Source organism: Artemia franciscana, chromosome 16 (assembly GCF_032884065.1).
Source record: "Artemia franciscana chromosome 16, ASM3288406v1, whole genome shotgun sequence".
Taxonomy (NCBI): Eukaryota; Metazoa; Arthropoda; class Branchiopoda; order Anostraca; family Artemiidae; genus Artemia; species Artemia franciscana.
In genome coordinates, this window is record NC_088878.1 from 11,629,621 (window position 1) to 11,650,927 (window position 21,307).

Genomic DNA, 21,307 nt, shown 5'->3' on the forward strand with positions numbered 1-21,307 from the left:
TTTTAGTGATTTTCTTCAATATTATAGTGATTCAAGGGCTGATTTATTGATTTTCTTGTTTATGCAGCATAAAAAATTACTAGAAATAGTGATAAATAGCTAGGAGTGGCAACCCAGCCAAAGCAAAGTCGCTTATGTTACAATGCTTTGCTAAATTGCTCTCACCTTGAAGTTTTGCTGATGTCGCTGATACTTACATAAACTCTGATTCTGTTGTAAATGTATAACTCTAAAACAGAATGACTAAGAAACATTTTCTATAAAATGCTTTTAACTAGCAAAAGGAAAGACTCTGGCGAAATAGATACAATCAGATGGAGTTTACTGTCCACAGCAGCGACGAAGACTTCGCTCTGTTGGCTGTCTTCCTGGGCGAAGAGGAGCAAAAATTTTAAGGAAAATAGCTTACGCTGGTGGCTGGGTAAGATCGACTTGTTGAGCCTTGCCCTCAAAAAGTATCATTAGATAATTTAAACATATTTGTTCAATTTAAATAATTCAAATCATTTTTGATTTTCTGTGTTGCTTACGTTACGGATCTTAAGATGAAAGTTTTATACTTTGCAGCTTAATTGGCTTACGCTACAGAGCTTTATGGGGCTGAGCGACATTAAGTGAACCAGTTTGAAAGGCCTGCTTAGCCAATGTGAAACCAACATTCAAAAAAGCTTCACCGTCATAAACTCAGTGGTGGTTTTAGGGGGAGGGGCAAAATGGGTCATTTGTCATGGGCACAGACATATTAGAGACGCAAAATTTCAAGCAAATATTATAACATTCATAGTAATTTTCTGATTTTTGAAAGTTTACTTTATTTAAATAAAGTAGAGGGCATGGTTGGCAGTAAGTATAAGCAAACTAAATCCGAAATTTAGAATTTTCTTTCTATATTTTTTCCCATATAAAGTAAGTCGTATTTATGCAAGTGAACAATTTTGTTAATAAAAGAAAAATTTTTTTAATAAGTGAAATTTTGCTTAAATTTGGCCGAAAAATTTTGCTAATTAACATTTTTTTCTGGGTGCAAGAGAGGCCAGAACCGCCACTGCATAAACCATTAGCATGGAATTACATGAAATTAGTCTCTCTATTTCTCTTTTTTCTCTCCTTTTTCGTTTTTTCTTTGGTTCTATCTTTAGTTTTACTTTTTCAAAACTGGCTTTGAAGGTACAGCTAGTTTTGAAGCTATTGCTCTGTACTATATTTCTAACGGGATTTTCGTATTATTTACCCATCTTGCATTTCTGGAAAGACCCTTCGAGTCCCCTTCCCCTCGCCTCAGAGTCTCACCTGTTTGTACTTATTTATTTGTAAGCATTTATCATATGTTTAACTACATGGCACCTTTTATATTAGTTGAAAACTAATGAGTTATGAATTAGAAACTCTAAATGGAGAAACTAAATAGTTTTATTGTTGCTGTTGCAAAGAAAAAAAAGTTAGACCACAGCCAAATTGCTTCATTTAAAGCTGAAAAGCTTACAGCAGAGGTTAGCCTAAATGATTCTTTGATTTGATTTTTGTTTTTAGACTGTAAATATCAAGAATGTAGCTCAGCATTTTTATTTGAGGGTGGGGCAAGAGGGGTCCGTATCTGGAAACTCAAGGGGCGTGGGATACCCTTCAGGGGGAGGGTGTGTTAGAACAATGGTGAAATGCACAAGCCTAAATCTGTTTTCAAGATGTCTGAAAACTTGTTTTGAAAAATTATTTTACAATGGAAACTGAACACCCAATGAACAAAAAGTATAGGTGGCATGTGCCTGCCCTAAGTCTTCAATAGGACATTTTTTTTTTCAAGAGGTAGTAAAGAAAGGTTACTATTTAGCAAAGACTTTAGTCGGTTAATTTAAATAAATTATAAAATGCATAAATAAACAATGCATACGCATCAAACGAGGAATAGTTTTAAAGTTAAGTAATAAAAAAAGTTTTTTTCCGAATTATTGGGGGAGGAGGCAACTGCCCCCCCCCCTGTCCCTTTCAAACGACGCCACTGGTAAATACCATAGTAATTTTGTAAAGCGACATAAAAAACACATAAGTTAATGGCTCATTTGTGTTTTTTCAATACTTGGTATTTGGTGGCTGATTAAAACAACAATTACAATTAATGCTATCAACTGTGTAAAATTCTTTGTTTTTCAGAAAAAAGGTAAGGACCTGAGAATGAAGCTTAGCAACAGCCTATTTATATTATAAACTTTTTCTTCCTGATAAAACAAATTTGAAGTGTCATGAAAAAGTGTGCTCTTTTAGCCTCCACAATGTAAAAAATACAGTGTAAAATAAATGAATTTGAAACTAGCAACAGCGGTTAATCTTGTCCACATTGCGGAAGAAAAATGTTCCATGCATCAATTCGGCTGTGATAATTCAAAGTGCTACATATGCCATTTTGATCGAAAATGAGTTTTGTACGTGTCGTTGGTAAACACGGCTCGATGAATTCTACCGTTATGAAGATAAAAAAGAGACTTACGCTAGTTTTGACAAAAGAAGGTTTTTTTTCAAAAAAAGAAGACATATGCCGAAAATGGATTAATTTCGAATGCAATCAGAATACTTTTGACATGAGAGGACTATCTGAAAAAGGAGACATAAACCATTAAATGGAATAATTTTGTATTTTAAAATTAATTACTGAGTATTTAAAATTAATTACTGAAAAGAGCATAAAAAGTTGGTTTAGAATGTGTTCCCTTTATCTTCATTAATTTCATCCTTCAGAGTGGCCACAGTTGACAAAGGTTTTTGTGTTTTTTTGTTGTTGTTTTTTTGGCTCTCCTGAAAAGTTACAAAGATTGCGCATGTCACACTTTAAATTATCACAGCTGAATCGCTTATAAGAAAATAGACCGCTTGCTAAAATAGAATGAATGAATCCTCCTACCCCATTAACTGACACTATAGAGAACATAAGCAATATTATGTTAGTATCAAATCAAGGAAGGCGATTTGGAAGAGACCTTAGATGCAAATGTTTTGGATGTATTAAAAAAGTAGTCTGTCTTCTTTTTATCAGAGCTAAAGTAACAGCGTTACCGCAAAAGGCTTTGGCTAATTTATAGCAGACTTCCATCTATCCATTCATGCGCGCAAGGAATGCCCCCCCCCCCTTCTGACACAAAAATTTCCCTTAAGTCTATTACACTTTTTTTTCGATTTATCAAACCATTTTTCGGAAAAAAACTTCTGTACATGCTTGCTTTCACCCAAACTAAATATACAACCTTCCTTCAAATTCTTTTTTCTTTGCTGAAACTTTTTTTTAAACTGTTGCTCATAATTAAGCTATCACATAATAATGCTAAGAAACTTGTTTACCCCTTTAACTTTAATTTTATTTGTCAGGTATTTTGTTTACATTGTCTGTTGTTTCTATTTGTTTATAACCGTTTTGACGGTTAAATTTTACTCTTGTTTTTTTCCCTTTCAGTTCTTTTTTTAAAGCCTTTTTCTAGAACTAAAAAGTTGAAGTTAAGTCAAAATTTAAACATAAAACATGAAAAAAAATATGAACTTACCCAGAAAATAAAGATACTAATGGAGAAGACGCACAAATAGAGGTTAAATTTTGTCTGGAAATATGAAACGTATCCCTACCGTCCTAATAAAAAATTGTAGAAAAACACAAGTACCACGTGCTTACTTTTTTGGTGATTAATTAATAATTACTTCCCCATAAAAAGAAGTTTATAGAAAAGTAAAGATCCAAATTAAACTCGAGGCCAGCAGAAATGAAGTCTATCATAATTCAAACTCAAAACGACAAGAAATTACTTTTAAAAAATAAATGTAAATCAAAGCGAATAGAAATTAATAATAAATAATCATAGAAACATAAAGATAATAGAATCTGATATTGATGAATAATCTTAAAACGAGTAAAAGTTAAATTGGATGTTCAGGTCAAACTTAAAATGAACAAAAATTACAACATTAAGAGTTTGGCTACTACCCTTTCCCATTCTCATAACTGTAAAAGTTCGAAAGCCCGTTGTGGCATTTGCGTTTATTGAAAACTATACGTATTTTGAACAGTGTGTTTTAGTTTTTCAAAGCATCGATGATAAATAAAAAATATCTCACTACAATGATCAAGATAACATAAAAGAACTAATGAAAATAAACTGAATATTTGATATATAATTATATTAATTCCTGGAATTCTCAGCAATATAAGATTTTACCTCACCGTAGTTGCTTTTATTTTTCAATGCTATAGATATAAAAAAATATAATATATGTTGTTATATATTCTGTAAGGAGTGACTCGGCCTAATAGCAACCCAAAAACTCTTTAAAAAAGAATTTTGATAACGATGGATTCACCAAAAGAATCGTCTTTTTTATGTTAATTCCAAACATTTAAGTTTAATGCTACACGTCAAAAGCTACGAGCCTCAAAAAATTTACCTGAATTTCGAAAAACGGGCGAAACACCTCCTAAAAGTCAAGCGATCTGAATGAAAATCAAACCAATAGATACAGCGTATCAGAGAATCCTTCTGTATAGGTTTTAAGCTCTTGTCTACAAAAACCTAGAATGTTTTGTTTTTCGTTGCTTTTTTTGCAAGAAGAAAGACCACGGATGCGTATTTATTTGTTTGTTTCTTTTCCAGGCGTGATTGTATCAATCCAATGATGTTATAATTTCGGGAGAGGGCTCATTCAGGCAGAAATCAAAAGTTCTTGTGCCTTTCAACTCAAAAACTCGAAATCAAAAGTTTTCTAGCCCCTCCCACGTCCCATTATTCCCAAAGACATCTGATCAAAATTTTTTGGTAACCCTATTGTCACGCATATTGTTCACATATAGTTTTTGTTGTTTGGGAATATATGGAATTTTCTTTTTTTTGGGGGGGGGGGATTCCGCAGGAAGAATTTTCTGTGTGGAGGAAAGTTTCTGGGGGGAATTTCCGATGGGAAATTTATAACAATAAGAGGAGGGAAGGGAAGGGGATTTTCTGGCATGATTTGAAAAATGATCTGAGATTAAATATGAAAAAACAAGTTTTTTTCGACTGAAAGTAAGGAGCAACAATAAAACTTAAAATGAACAGAAATCACTCCGTATATGAGGGGTCTGTCCTCTCCTCAGTCTATCGCTCTTTACGCTAAAGTTTAACTTTATGTCACGTTTCTTTTCGTAAGACTGCTCAAACATAGGGACTGATGAATTTGAATTAGAAGTATTTAAACAAAAAAACTTTAAGCCTTTAGTGTGAAGAGCGAAGGATTTTGGAGGGGAAGCCCCCCTCCCCTCCTTAGGATACGGAATAATTTCCGTTTGGTTCAAGTTTTAATGTTCCTCCTTACTTTCATTGGAAAAAACTTGTTTTTTTCGTTCTTTTTTTTTGGTTTTTCATCTAACAGTTCGTGATAATGAAATATAATTAAGGAGCGACTCGACCCAAATGTAATTGATATTGGGCCCAATTGGCCAGTTGATTCAGTATAACACAATCGAAGGTCCGATAACTATGCCTCGGAAAATGACAGGAGTCCCTCCCCACCATCCCATGGGAAAGGGGTGGAAGTTATGCAGTTTGTCATTGTTTACATACAGACTTTTTTTAGGAGAATTTTCTGGGGAAGGAAGTTTATGGGGGATATTTTTCAGGGGAAATTGTAAACGGGGGAGGAAAGGGTTATAATTATGCGATTTGCCCATTGTTTGCATATATCATTTGTTATTGGGAAACGCACTGAAAATTTCACAAAATGACAGATCTTCTGGTATGAAATGAAAAACAATCAAAATTGAAGAAAACAAGTTTTTTCAACTGAAAGTAAGGAGCAACATTAAAACTTATTAAACGAAAATTTTTCATATATGAGGTGGCTGACTCTTCTTTAACCCTCGCTCTTTGTGCTAAAGTTTGATTATTTGGCACGATCCTTGAAGACCGACACCTGAAACCCAAGGGTCGTTTGATTGCAATAAGAAACTTTTTTAAAGCGCTAAAAAACTTTAACGTAAGAAAGTTTTATTGTTGCTCCTAACTTTCAGTTGAATTTTTTTCATTTTTGTGTAATCACTAAACTATTTTTTTCTTTTTTCTTTATATTGAGTTTTTAAGTTTAAAAGTAGATGATATTGCATTGAAAATTACGAATTAGTATGACAGATTAAAATGGTCGGATGAGGACACACATTTGTTTTCTTTCTAGTCTTGTGGTTTATTGATAACTAGGTTCGCTGTTTCTTCTTTGTAAAGGCAATCATTCTAATATCCTCTTTATTTTCAGAATTGTTTCTTCACTACAAGCTACTATGGCATCTGTAGCCGCATTAATTGTCATCTTCAGTTGCTATGATGACATTCTCAGGCACCAACACCCCCTGATTAATTTGTACACTGCTTTCTCAATGCCCTATTTTGCCTACGATGTTTGGTCAATGTACTACTACTATGAACAACCTGGCACGTTTTCACATAAACTTTGTGGATTTCTGAAAACTAATGGCCTGATGATCGCCCATCATTTGTTTATTGCATCTACGGGAGTACTCGTTATATTGGTAAGGGTTGTTATTGTCTACTTGCTAGGTAAGCCACGTCTCCCCTTTCCTCTTCTGCTTTCTAAAACTTCTTGTATTTTTATATAAAACGTTAATGTGTATTTCAGCTTCACTCTCTCATCGCTATCCCCTCCCCTTTGTGGGGTTTATTTTAAGATTCCAAAAGCGGCTGTGGTCTTAATGTAATTTTTTCCTGAGAATGTAAAAAAGTATAGATCGTTGAAAGTTCTCTATTTTATTATTCTGTTTCTTGAATATTGGTGTTATTTTGTATTTTCTTATTTTCTGTACTTTATTATTTTATTTTGTAAATATTGGTTGCCTCTAAAAAAGCTCAAATGTTGGATTGGTTTATCGCTCATACGCTTAGAAATTGCCTAATCTTGAGTTATTCTTGAGTTTATTAATCTTTCAATCAGATTTCAGTCTATGTTAAAAACTCTGACCCAAAACTAGGTGTGAATTGGAAGTAAACATATTTGCTGAAAGAATCAGATCAGAAAGATCTGATTCCTCTGCAAGTATTGCTCATTTGCTAGCGAAGTAGCAGTAGTGATCAGTGAAGGCAGTGATCAGTATCACCCTTTTGGTGACAATTTTATTGCTTGTTTGGTCAACCAATTGGCAGTAAGATACCCAGGAAATATGTGGATGATTTGTTCTTTCTAGTGGAATGTATCATTTTCTTTCTGTGTTGCAAAGCAGGGGGCATACTTGATAACATTTATTAAGAAACTAATACAACAGATATGTCTTTAAATAAGGCCCAGTGTGTTGTACTCTCGTGTGTGAATGATAGCATTAATTTATCTTTTCCGACACCTTAAAGACTTAGCTTGCTTGACTTAACGCTCTTGCTCATCAGGGTCGTGAGTGTAGAGGGAACTAGTCGACAGCGCAGTCAGTCTTCTCCAGATGTTCTGTCTAGGACTAGGGATGGAGCCTCGTTTGACTTATTGCGGTTGAGGAGACCTAGGTTTATTACATGTGTCCACCTGATGCATGGCTTTCCTTGAGGATTTTGCCTGCCATTTTGTTAGGGATTAAAATCCGTTCCACCTTAAGGAACTGGCTTCTGCTTGAGTAGGGAGATTTACCAGCTTGAATTTGTCAGGATCTTAGGGTTGCGGATCTTGTCGTACCTTTTGAAGCCTTTAGGTTGACGGAGGTGCCTAGTTTAAACAGCATTTACTTTTCGTTGCTTTTTCTGAGCTATCGGCCACGTTACGGAAAATTATGGCACGATCCATGCGACTGTGGAGGTGTAAATTTTAGCTTTAGTTTGGCGACTAGTTTGCGGTTTGCGTCCAAATATAGAGTTGTTCTTGGCTGATCTTGCGGAGATTTCGGCGTCAATTGTCGCAGTTAAGAATATAATTGATATGAAATTTGTAAACTGCTTTACCACGTCAACAGCTTGTACCTCAGTCTCAACAAGTAAAGGTTACGTCGGTGCGTTCTTATCTATGGGCATTATGCCTTTGTTTACTTCTAATCAATTTGCAGCCCAGCTCTAGTACCTGTGGAGGAGTGCTTATGTGTAGGCTTAAGTTGGTCAAGATTGTCATTAAGACAGTTACATTGTCTGCTAAGTCAATATCGGATATGGTCCTTCTGGAATAGCTGACCCCGGAAGGTTGGAGACGGTGTCTCTCCTTTTGGATGTGGTTGATTACGCGGTTAAACAGCTCAGGTGCCGCAGTCCATTGCTGCCGTACACCACTGTGATGAGAAAGGAAGCAGATAGCTTTCTTAACCAGGGTGACTCGTTCTATGTTGATATAGTCCTTTACAGAAGTATCTTGAGCCAAACATCCGGCACCGCTGGAGGCAGTGGGTATCTTTTGCAGTAGCAGTGACGAGCCCTAAATCAGTCCAACCTGGTAAATATTAATTTAGCGGATTATCGAAGTCTTTCTCCCATTGACTTTTTGACTTATCGTATATGATTTCTCCATTCGCTGCTTTTAGGCTTGCGAATACCATGGTCTGTTGGCCAGTCAGCTCAGTGTCTTTCTTTTGTGCAGCTTGCTCGAGCTCAGTGGCCGTTCAGCTGTCTGTAGAGCGTCATATCTTCTCTAGTCTTGCCCGCCGTCTCTACTCATTTGAATCTAATTTCTGTCTGCTTATCCACTCTTTCTTTTTCCACCGCTTCGAGGCCACAAGCTTTGTGGATGTTGTCAGAGCATTGTCCTTAAAAATGTTCCACGCTGACTCGATTTCTGAACATTATAGGAGAGCTTCAAAAACGGTTGAAGACTTCAAAAAAATACCGCTCGCAATGCGAGCGATCTTGCTACAATGGAGATGCGTTTATGTTCTTCTTGTAATATGAGTTACTATTGTTTGTTGGCCTTTGAAGAGCCAGACTCCTTCGCTAAGTGGCAGCACCTGCTTCCAAACTACAGCTAATTATCCCATGACATATGCAAGATACGGACGTAGTTTCGTTCCCAATTTTTCACAATGTTGTATTTGTCAAGTATGAGTGTGATTGTGTCACCTAATTGTTAAACTCTTTTGAATTTCATATTGAATTGATGAATAGATTAGCTGTTTTGTTTACCTTTGTATTCCTTGTATATCAAACAGTTCGTGGTAAAGAACTGTAGTAAGGAGCGACCCGGCTCAACAGTAACCAAAACTCTAAAAAATTGAATTTTGATATCAATAGCTACATCAAAAGAATCGCATTTTAATGCTGATTTTAAATATATAAATTTCATCAAGTTTAGTCTTACCCATCAAAAGTTACGAGCCTGAGAAAATTTGCCTTATTTAGGAAAATAAGGGGAAACACCCCCTAAAAGTCGTAGGATCTTAACGAAAATAGGATCTTTACTCCCCCACAATCCCTGGGGGAGGGGCTGCAAGTTACAAACTTTGACCAGTGTTTACATATAGTAATGGTTATTGGGAAGTGTACAGACGTTTTCAGGGGGATTTTATTTTGTTTGGGGGTGGGGCTGAGGAGAGGGGGCTATGCTGGAGGATCTTTCCTTCGAGGAATCTGTCATGGGGGAAGAAAAATTCAATGACAAGGGCGCAGGATTCTCTAGCATTACTATAAGAAAACAATGAAAAATAAACATGAAAACGTTTTTTCAAATGAAAGGAAGAAGTAGCATTGAAACTTAAAACGAACAGAGATTATTACGCATATGAGGGGTTCTAAAAATACTTTAGCATAAAGAGCGAGGTATTTAGGAGGAGATAAATACCTTGCTCTTTATGCTAAAGTATTTTTAGTAATTTCAACTATTTATTCTACGGCCTTTCTGATTCAGGGGTCATTCTTAAAGAATTGGGACAAAACTTACGATTTTGTGTAAAGAGCGAGGTATTAACGAGGGTACAAACCCCCTCGTATACATAATAAAAATATAAGGTTATGAAAGTTTGTTACGTAAGTTAATTCTTAAGTTACGTATATTTTTTACTAATAAAAACGTTCGTTAAAAATTAAAAGTCCTAGTTGCCTTTTTAAGTAACCGAAAAATTGGAGGGCAACTAGGCCTCCTTCTCCACCCCTTATTTCTCAAAATCGTCTGATCGAAACTAAGAGAAAGCCATTTAGCCAAAAAAAGAATTAATATACAAATTTCATTTTAATAATTTATGTGCGGAGAGCCAAAACCAAACATGCATTAATTCAAAAACGTTCAGAAGTTAAATAAAAAAAAAACTAATTTTTTTAGCTGAAAGTAAGGAGCGACATTAAAACTTAAAACGAACAGAAATTACTCCGTATATGAAATGAGTTGTCCCCTCCGCAATCCCTCGCTCTTTACGCTAAAGTTTGACTCTTTGCCACAATTCTACTTTTTAAAACAATTAAAAGCTTTAGCTTAAAGAGCGAGGGATTGCGGAGGGGACAACTCATTTCATATACGGAGTAATTTCTGTTCGTTTTAAGTTTTAATGTCGCTTCTTACTTTCAGCTAAAAAAATTAGTTTTTTTTTTTATTTAATCAAGTATAAAGATGACAAAACTAGTTTTGGCGCATTGTCGGTTAAATGTTGTTTGTTTTTATGAAAATACTTTGAATTTTATAATTAATAGTAAAATCTGGTATGTTGGCAATTGTATGAAGCATTCTGTCAAATTGACAGAGTCTTCATTGATCAAATAATGTTAATTACTAATAGATATATATTAAAAGAATTTATTTAAGATGTTTCTAATTCATTAACATGCAGTATTAAGGGATAAATTTGCTCAATCAGTTGAGCTCCGTTAAACTCGAGGTTGAGAGAGATATATTCCTAAGAACCCGACTTTGGATCCTCATCCAAACTCTCCCTCTTTCTATCTCTCTGTCTTTCTCCCCCTTCTTGCGGTCCTTATACTCTCTCTCTCCTTCTATCTCTTTGTTTTCTGTCCCTTCTAGGTCTTTTTCTCTCTCGTTCTCTCTCTCTCTGTCTATGTGTAAGAGAGAGTTTTCTTGTGATCTCTAGCTTTTTAATTTTTATCACAGATTATAGATATAACAGATCAGAAAATGTAAAGACGTGTCCTAACAAAAAGAAAGTAGTTGATCCCATGCTCCTGTGAGCAAATTTTCTATAATCTAGAAGATCTGACTTGAACCTTCTAAAGACACAAATTAATCTGTACATTTTAATTAGCCTTTATGATTAACCTTTACAACCCAATCATTCGTCGGACGCTTAGTAATAAGAACAGCGAATAATTGAGAATAAATGGAGCAAGTAGAATAGTAGGTTAACTAGAAGAACAAGAACAACTAAGTAACATTCTTAAAAATCCTTAGAAAAAGGTTAATTATCAAGTAAATTGCCCAGCTCCAACTTGGATTGAAGCCCTAGTCACAAGTTACGATTCTCTTTAAGCCTCAGGAATCTCCTTTTTGATGGTTATCAGGCTCAAGCCAACTTGACCTTTTATTTACAGAGTTGTTCTATCAAGTCTTTTTGTTCTTTTATGATTAACCTTTACAACCCAATCATTCATAGGAACACTTACTAATAAGAACAGCGAGTAATTGAGAATAAATAGAGCAATTAGAATAGTATGTTAACTAGAAGAACAAGAATAACTAAATAACATTCTTCGAAATCCCAGTTTTTATGTGTGAATTGGTCTAATATTCGTCAAACGGTAAAAAACAGAATTTTTTTTTTACCGTTTCAAATGAAAAACAAAATGAAAAAAAAAGATAATATTAAAGCAGAAAATTGAAAGTCGCTTTTAACAGTAGGAACGTTTTAACAGTAAATTTTCTATAAGCTAGAAGATCTGGCTTGAACCTTCTAAAGACCCAAATTAGTATGCACATTTTAATTCCTGTGACATTTTGTGAGATTTAATGGAGGAACAGCAATCCAAGACACACCTAAAGATGCTGGATAGTTCTGCCTGAAAACTTCTCATTTTAATGAAAATCTACTCTATGGAATTTTGGCGGTACACCTAGTAATTTGGCTAATCGCAAATTTTTTGGACCTCCTTCTCCTCAAAGAGGCTAGATCAAGTATAAACCCTCAAAATCGGAATTTTTTGTTTTCATTTTTAAGAATTGCCTAAAATCTAAAATAGAGGATTTCTAATACAAAATTTTGTATTTCACAACAAGTTTAATGTTACATCCTGTAGCGTTCAGTGGTGTTGATTTCTGTTTAGTAATTCGGGATCTGGAGTTCTAATTCACCTGCAGTAACACACTCTTAAGTTACAGAATTTTATATCAGTGGTGATATTATGTGAAACCGTCTCCATAAGATATAAATAAGAAAAAGCAGAAGTTAAACATTATATATGATACCTAAGAGGTTTTCCTACGGTACTTGTACAGTTTAATTTTGTTTCCTTTTATAATACAAAAAAATTGCAAAATTGTTCAGTTGGCTTAACCTTGATAGCTGTCAGAGTCATGATAATTAGGTCGGAAAAAATAATTGGTGTTATATTTCAAACAGTTCGCAATTTAAGTTTATCTTCTTTTTTATAGCCAATTCTTTTTCATTTCACGTGTTTGGAATTGTCTTTTTTAATGGCACTTGGTATTTTCAAGTGACATAGCGTTCGCAATTTCTGTCGTTCTGTCGGTCCCGGTTTTGCTAGTTTAGGCACTTCCAGATAAGCTAGGACCATGAAATTTGGCAGGCATATCAGGGACCAGACCAGATTAAATTAAAAATAGTTGTTTCCTCGATTCGACTATATGGGGGGGAGCGGAGGGACGGTTAATTCGGAAAGATTAGAAAAAATGGGGTATTTTTAACTTAGGAACGGGTGATTGGATCTTTATGAAATTTGATATTTGGAAGGATATCATGTCTCAAAGCTTTTGTTTTAAATCCCGACCGGATCATCCCGAAATCCCGACGGTGACATTGGGGGGAGTTGGAGGGGAAACATAAAATCTTGGAAAAGGCTTAGAGTGGAGAGATCGGGATGAAATTTGGTGGGGAAAATAAGCACAAGTTCTAGATACGTGATTAACATAAACGGAACGACATAACGTTCTCTTTTGGAGAGTTGGGGGGAGGGTCAATTTTGAAAAATTAGAAAAATGATTTATTTTTAACTTACGAAGCAATGATCGGATCTTAATGAAATTTCATATTTAGAAGGACCTCGTAACTCAGATCTCTTGTTGTAAATCCTGATCGGATCCAGTGTCATTGGGGGAGTTGAGGGGGGCGGCAGAAATCTTGGAAAAGGCTTAGAGTGGAGAGATCAGGATGAAACTTGGTGGGAAGAATAAGCACAAGTCCAAGATAAGCGACTGACATAACCAGACCGGATCTGCTCCCTTTGAGGGAGTTGGGGGGGGGGGTAATTTGAAAATGAGAAAAAATGAGGTATTTGTAACTTACGAACGGGTGATCAGATCTTAATGAAATTTGATATTTTAGAAGGATATTGTGCTTCAGAGCTTTTGTTTTAAATCGCGACCAGGTCCGGTGATATTGGGACAGTTGGAGGGGGAACCGGAAATCTTGGAAAAGGTGAAAATTGATGTATCTTTATCTTACGAATGGGTGATCAGATTTTAACGAAACTCGATATATAGAAAGATCTTATGCTTCAGATGCACCATTTTTAATTCGAATTGGATCCGAGGACATGTGGGTTGGAGGGGGGAAACAGAAATCTTGCAAACCGGGAATCTTGGAAAATGCTTAGAGTGGAGAGATCAGGATGAAACTTGATGGGAAGAATAAGCACAAGTTCTAGATACATGATTGACCTAATTAGAACGGATCTGCTCTTTTTGGGGGAGTAGGCGGGGGGGGGGTGTTAATTCGGAAAAATTAGAAAAATTGAGGTATTTTTAACTTCAGAACGGGTGACCGGATCTGAGTGAAATTTAATGTTTGATATAGAAGGAACTCATGTCTCAGAGCTCTTATTTTAAATGCCGACCAGATCTGGTGACATTGGGGGTAGTTGGAGGAGAAAACCAGAAATCTTAGAAAACGCTTAGAGTGGAGAGATCGGGATGAAACTTGGTGGGTAGAATAAGCAAATGTCGTACATACGTGATTGACGTAACTGTACTGTATCCGCTCTCTTCGGGGGAGTTAGGAGGGTCCTGTGCTTTGGCGAGTTTGGTGCTTCTGGAGGTTCTAGGACGATGAAAATTGGTAGGCGTGTGTGGGACCTGCACAAATTCACTTGATAAAGTCTTTTTCTCCAATTTGAACATCTGGGGGACTGAAGGAAGAGGAAAAATTAGAAAAAATGAGGTATTTTTAACTTACGAGTGGGTGATCGGATCTTAATGAATTTTGATATTTAGAAGGACCTCGTGTCTCAGAGCTCTTATTATAAATCCCGACCGGCATTAAGCCTGTGGTTTTCCTTTTAAATCAGTCTATTGATTCTTAGAATTTTGCTTGAGCTCATGCCATATGAGCTCTTGGCTCTTGGCTTTTCCGACCTCGTCACAAGTGCCGTATGAGCTCTAGCTCTTTTTGTTAATTATTTCACTTGTATATATTTTGTTTGTTCTTCAATCAGTTCGTGTAGATTTTGTCTTTAGATTTTGCAGCTAATTTTTTTCTTTTTTTAGAACTGGCGACACGGAATTGGTGATGTCATTGTCGCATTTTTCTTCTTTCATGAGTTTAGCACACCCTTTGTATGCGTTAGAAATATTCTAAGTATACTCAAAGTAAGTCCATAGGTTTTTTTTATTGTTTAATTTTTGCTTTAATAATACATTGTCTAAGCATCTTTCCTGTATTGAAGCATGCTAAAAGTATTGAAAATCATGAACAATGTTACAACCACCTTGTGGATGTTTTTGTACACGTTTTGAATTATTCTTTACGAAAAATTAAGCAAAGAATATAAAACTACACTTTAACTAAAAAAAAATAAAAATACTCCGAATATTTCGGCCCCACGTCCGGGAGCCTTTCTCTACGGGAAAAAATTACAAACGACAAAAGATATTTAAGACATATTTAAGATATTTTTTTAAGACAATACTGAAAAGAAACCACGACAACTAAAACACAACAAAAAAATTATATAAACAATCAAATAAATAATAACGATTCACATTATAAACAAAACTCCTAGCACTGGTGGTAATAACTTTAGAACAAAACTTCCATCAGTGCTGGAAGTTTTGTTTATAATGTGAGTTGTTTTGCTAAATGAATTAAATTTGAAAACTTAAGGTTTTGATAACTTTTCATCAATGAAAGTAAAAAAGGTGAAATGCACATTCATGTTAACTTTTGTTCCTTTTGAGGAACAAACTCGGCTATTTATCGTAATTTTAATTCATTTTGAGTTTCATTTATTTACTGACATTAATTAGTTGTAGTTTTACGCTTGAAGATTATTTGACTTCATTTTTGCTCATTCTTTGCGTAATGGAGGTTTTTACTTTTCTTTAAAAAACTTGTCTTGTTGAAAAAGTTTTTTAAATTAATTTCTGTTCGTTTTTTATTGAAGTAGTATTTTTCACAGAAAGTGTAAATATTGTATGTCTTATCAGTTTCCGTCTATAAAAATCCATAGTATAGGTTGCTATTTGTATGTTGGAGAAACTTTTTCAACAATTTTTAATCCTGATACAAACGATATTTTTTAGTTTAATTTTATAGCATCTGAAGTTGACCTGAAAAATAAAATTTAATATCATTCTGAGAATATTCTATCTATGCTCTTTGACAACCTGGATACACTTATACTCTTATTTATCTATTTAAATTGTAAGAGCAGAGGTAGTAATAATAGTTCCCAAAAGCTTCAACTTGATACCCCCAGTCGTTCTCGATATATTGCTGAGGTGTAAAACTCACAACCAACCGAAATCACAATAGATAGCCGAAACAAACTCAAAACGAGCAAAAATTAACATGAGTAGAGGTGACAACCCCTATGCCTTCTCAAGAACAGAACACAATTTGCGCTTTAATTAAAAAAAAAAAAAAAAAACAAATGACCGTGGATTGTCAGTTAAATTGGCTTATACTGACATTTTTTCGTTAAGAGTTTGATAATTTTTCATTTATAAAAGTAAGAAAGGTGAAAATATTTAAAACGTATTTTGTTTTTAGTAAAGCGCAGATTAGGTTCTGATCTTGAGAAGGCATAGGGGTTATCAGCTTTACTCGTGTTAATTTTTGCTCGTTTTGACTTTGATTCGGCTATCGATTGTAATATCTGTTCGTTTTGAGTTTCATTTAGTTATTGATACTGACTTGTGTTAATTTAAAGCTTGGAAGATTATTTGACTTTATTTTTGCTCATTCTTGGCTTAATGGAGCTCTTTGCCTTGCTTTGAAATACTTGTCTTATAGAAAAAAATTTTTTTAATTTATTTCTGTTCGTTTTTTTAATGACACAGTCTTTTTCATGGAAAAAAATACTGTATATCTTTTCAGTTTTCTTCTATAAGAATCAATAGTATGGGTTGCTATTTGTATTTTGGAGAAACTTCTTCAACTATTTTTAATCCTGACACAAACAGTATTTTTTAATTTACTTTTATAGCCTCTGAAGTTGACTTGAAAAATAAAACTTAGTATCATTCCCAAAGGATTCAATCTATGCTCTTTGACAATCTGGACATACTTAGACTCTTTTGATTTATTTAAATTGTAAGAGCAGTAGTAGTAGTATTCCCAAAAGCTTCAACTTAATACCCCCAGTCGTTCTCGATATATTGCTGAGTTGTCTTATTGGCAACCATAAACACAATGCCCTTTGATTTATTTTAAAGCAACATTTAGTTTTAAAGCATAATGGGCCAATTGCAATCATTGCGGGAAGTTGACATGCCTAATATCCGTAAAGACGTAGTTGCTGGACCTTTTTACTATGCTGAGCAAAATGGCTGTCTCAAAATTTTGACTGGATGCGTTTGAAAAATGAATGGGCTTGAGAGAAGGGCTGCTTGCCCTCCAATCTCTTGTTACTCTTAAAAAGGGCACCAGACACTCTTTCTGTAATTAGAGTGAAAGGAGGACTTCCCCTTTCTTATATCTAGTAAAAACACTTTAAACAAGTAAAAACAAATTGAAAACATTTTAAATATATTTTGTTTTTAGTAAAGTGCAAATTATGTTCTAGACTTGAGAAGGTATGGGGGTTGTCAGCCCTATTCATGCTAATTTTTGCTTGTTTTGAATTTGACTCGGTTATTTATTGCTTGATTTAAATAAACAAAATATGTTAAAAATGTTTTAACCTTTTCTACTTTAATAAATAAAAATCTTAAAACTTTACGGAATATATATCAATATATGTACACTAAACTGACAATCCACAGTTGTTTTTCCAGAAAAGTGCAAATTATATTCTGGTCTTAAGAAGGTATGGGGGTTGTCAAAGACATAATTTCTAGTTTTTTTCAGCTACACTAAACAAAATGGATATCTCAAAATTTTGATTAGATGTGTTTTGAGAATTGATGGGCATGGTGGGGGGCTTGTTGCCCCCTAATCACTTTTGACTAATAAAAAGGCCATTGGTCCTTTCAATTTCCAATCGAATGAGCCCTTTTCGAAGTTTCTACGACAACAAATGGCCATCTCAAAATTTTATCAGATGCATTTCGGGAAAATACGAGGTTTGGGGGGGGGGCCTATCTGATCACTGGATCATAAAAAGGGCACAAGAAATTTTGATAACCAATCCAAAGAGCCCCCTCCGATCTCTTAATCCCTCAGGCATTACTTACAATCCTTGACATGGGGGCTAGAAGTGGGGGGGCTGTCATCATCAAAGACGTAATTTACGGATCTTTAAACTACGTTGAATAAAATGGCTATCTAAAAATTTTGATTGAATGTGTTAGGGGATATGGTGGGTGTGGGAGGGGGTTAGTTGCCCTCCAATCACTTTTGGCTATTCCAATCGAATGAGTCCTTTTCAAAGTGTCTATGACAACTCCTTCGTTACGAAGTCCCCTGGTCTAAAAAATAATAACACATCGTGGCCACATGGCTCTTTACTTGGGCAGCGCTGTTGTGCTGCCTATGATTAGTGACTGTAAGAACCACTAAACACCAGCTTTGATGGAAATCACAAATCATGCTTGAAGAATATAACCGCCGATTTTATAAGTTTATGCCCCATTTGGAATCGCCTAGGACCACTTCTTAAATAATCTGTGAACAATCATGTATTGAGCAAGATCTTTACTATATGTCGCTTCTTTGCGTATGAAGCCGGGGAGGGACAGAGAAGACACGCGTCCTAAGACCATGCACATGCACACGGCAAAATCTGCCAAAGATTCTTTCTACGATGCGTAATAGGCTCGTAGTTCTAGTGAAAGAAAACTGTATTTGACGGTAGTTTGCTGTTAAATTGACAATTTATAACCGCTCCAGCAAAAGCGCATATCGAACTTTTAGGGGTGGGGGGGGTTTTGGGAGCAACGTGACAAGGGCCCCAGTAATTGACCAGAATGACAACTTTATTTAAAAAAGGGGTAAAAAAAGAGAAAAAAATGAATGCGCCAGAAAAATCTTGGGGGGCGTTGTCCTCTGGTCCCCTGGGTATGCCCCTGCTCTCGAGTAATACAAAAAGAATGCCATCTTTGATTATTCAGTAAACATGCATGATCAGGCATCATATAAATTACAAACTTATCTATTTCCATTTCTTATAGTCATCTAATCAAATGAACAGAAAATGCGACATTTCTGTACATTTGATTTTTATGGGGGGTAGGGTTCAGGCATGGGGTCTTTTAATTGCTTACATTTAGGCTAGAATTGTACTCAGTTCTGCTTCCTAGATGGTAAAAGATGACCACCTTTGTAAAAAAATTTATTTACTAAGTTTTTGTTTTAAAAGCTATTTGCAGAATTTTGGTGCCTTGTCAAGTTTTCAATTTTCAATTTTTCTTGTCAATTTTGGTGCCTTGTCAATAGTCTGCCTTGAAGAATACGGCTAAAGTTTAATTTTAGATTTAATATCAGGTCTTAGTCAATACTATCCTAAATCCTTAAATATAATTTCAAAAAATGCGCGCTAAATGTCTTTCCTGTTGAATATTCCTGTTGAATTGTCAAAAGGGTGTAACAGCAATATTTTTGAAACAGTTTAGTGTGTGAAGTTGAAACTAACAGGTCTTGTTGTGGGGGATGTTAAATAACCAAGAGAAAATATTTACACCCTATTGCTACTGATTCTACTCACACTACTGCTACTACTATCACTACTTCTACTGGTACTACCAAAACTAAGGGTAATAAGGCAAAATTTGGAGATATTAAAACTGTATGGAATTAAATCGAAACTATGTCTACACAGGTTGTTAAGACGACGTATCAGAAATGCTTCAGCAATGGTTCATGGTATTAAGTTTAAACTTTCAGCGTCTGTTGAATTGTCCGATTTCTTATAAAAGTAATCCAAAACTTGGAATATCAACTTCAATGGAACCCTGACATTATCATTGAAATATTCACTGAAGTATGTTTGAATTTACGACAGTCAGGCTTCACTTTTAGTTCTTTAATTTTAATTTTAATGTATTTTAATTAATTTATTTCATTATTTGATTAGTTTTTAATCACAATTAATCACTAAAAAGTAACTTTTCAGAAACACTCCCTAAATAATGTCTGAGCGACCGTGAGTCTTAAAGAGTCGCAACATGTCCATTTGTAAAGCTTAGAGTTAGGAGAAAGAGACTATTGAAGGGGGGGTCCATTTTGGTAGAAATTAAACACAATTTATGAATTCTGGTAATTTTGTGTTTCGATTTAGGACTGTTGACCACTGGTCTTGATGATTCTAAAGATTAACTACTAATTTTGTTAAAATCTCATTTACCAAGAGCTGAAAGTACCACATATATTTGTCAAAAGTTGGAGGGGCACGAGTGCAAGGGCACTATTTTATTCCGAGATTGTAAAATTGACTTTGCTTTCACGAATCTAATTGAAGCAATGCTGTCTTTTCCACCATATTAAAAAAAACCGCTTTCATTCTTTATATTTATATTGCAATGTTAATTTTGGATTTGGATGAGTCTACCTTAGTTATGCTTAGATCAACTTTGGCCGAAATAAAACACCATCATGTGAATAATATACATAAAGAGTTTCGATTTTGGACTATTATTTTGTAATATTATCTCAGTTTCGCAATGAACTAACTCAGAAAGAATTGAAAACGGATTTTTGTGTATGTCAAATTCTATTTGTGAAAAGTGTAATCAGTTCAAAAACCTGCTGATATGCGACAGTCATGTGGCAACCTTCAGGATATCTTTTGGATATCTTCAGGATACCTTTGTAATTTAGGTCTGTTGTTTAAATTAACATGAGTCTAACAAGCTTCAACATGTCCATGTTGTCAAACGTGGCAGGGGGGGGGGGGGGTCTGTGGCATACGGGCCCAAGGACCCTATTTTGACATCTCCAATCATATAGGTTTAGAATTATAGTATGTATGGTCGTATCTGACATATTTGCAACAAGTAGTTGCAGGTTAATTATTTGTGAAATGCCCTAAAACGTGTTTTTATTTTGGATATCAAAAGTATACTCAGAACTGCAATGATCAACACCTTAATCCGTTAATTACCAAAATATTTCTTTTGAAGTTTTGTGAAATGTGGATTATTTTGAACCGTGAAATGTAGTGTGTTTTGGCTTTGAACAGTCATATCTTAATCGTAAAAATTTAATTAAACAGGACTATTCCTTAAGTAATTCATTTGCTTTTAGTGTATTATGCTTATGACATTTTAAATCGGCCGTACTAACCAGTGTATCAGCGTGGTTTTTGCCACGCTACAACCTGTGTATGAAAATGTCATCCTGAATTGAACACCAAAAGTCTGAGGTTGTATTCTTCAACTAGAAGGAAGAGGCTCCTCCTGTAAGTATCTGTATCAAACCTTTTGTTCGCAGCATATTTTATTCTCAGAAAAGTATTCATCACAACTTTTGAGTACCCACGTCAAACGTTGAGTTGTGCTTTTCTTGCAGTTTAAAAAGAATAGCCAAGACCCAGGGGGTCTTTTCACGGTTGAGAAAAGTCTCTAAGACTAGGAAAAAAGTGGAAAGAATTGCCGAGGATCTGGAAGATGCACCTAGACGGCATAATTGTATAAAATTGAAGACTGGCATGTTATTAAATTGAGAGGTAGTAGTCAATCCGGACTTGCCCCAGTTAAAGATAGGAACGGGACTACAATTAAAGAAGGAAAGAGTTAAAGAGAGGTGGGCAGAACATTTTGAGAATGTGCTAAACCGAGATTGAGTTGCAGGAAAAGATTAGAGGAAAATGAAAAAGTTTGTGATACCTTGGATGTGGAAGAAGAT

At 35.0% G+C, this 21,307-nt stretch overlaps 1 protein-coding gene across 5 annotated transcripts in view; it reads left to right on the plus strand.

Annotated features, from left to right (window-relative positions):
* The window catches only part of LOC136037075 (TLC domain-containing protein 3A-like), a 51,625-nt gene that overhangs the window by 21,779 nt on the left and 8,539 nt on the right, over positions 1 to 21,307 (plus strand). For all 5 annotated transcript variants that reach the window (XM_065719526.1, XM_065719522.1, XM_065719524.1 and 2 more), the window contains 2 exons: positions 6,256 to 6,529; positions 14,572 to 14,673. In XM_065719526.1, coding sequence (XP_065575598.1) covers positions 6,256 to 6,529; positions 14,572 to 14,673 — 376 coding nt within the window. The remainder of the gene's footprint in view (positions 1 to 6,255; positions 6,530 to 14,571; positions 14,674 to 21,307) is intronic.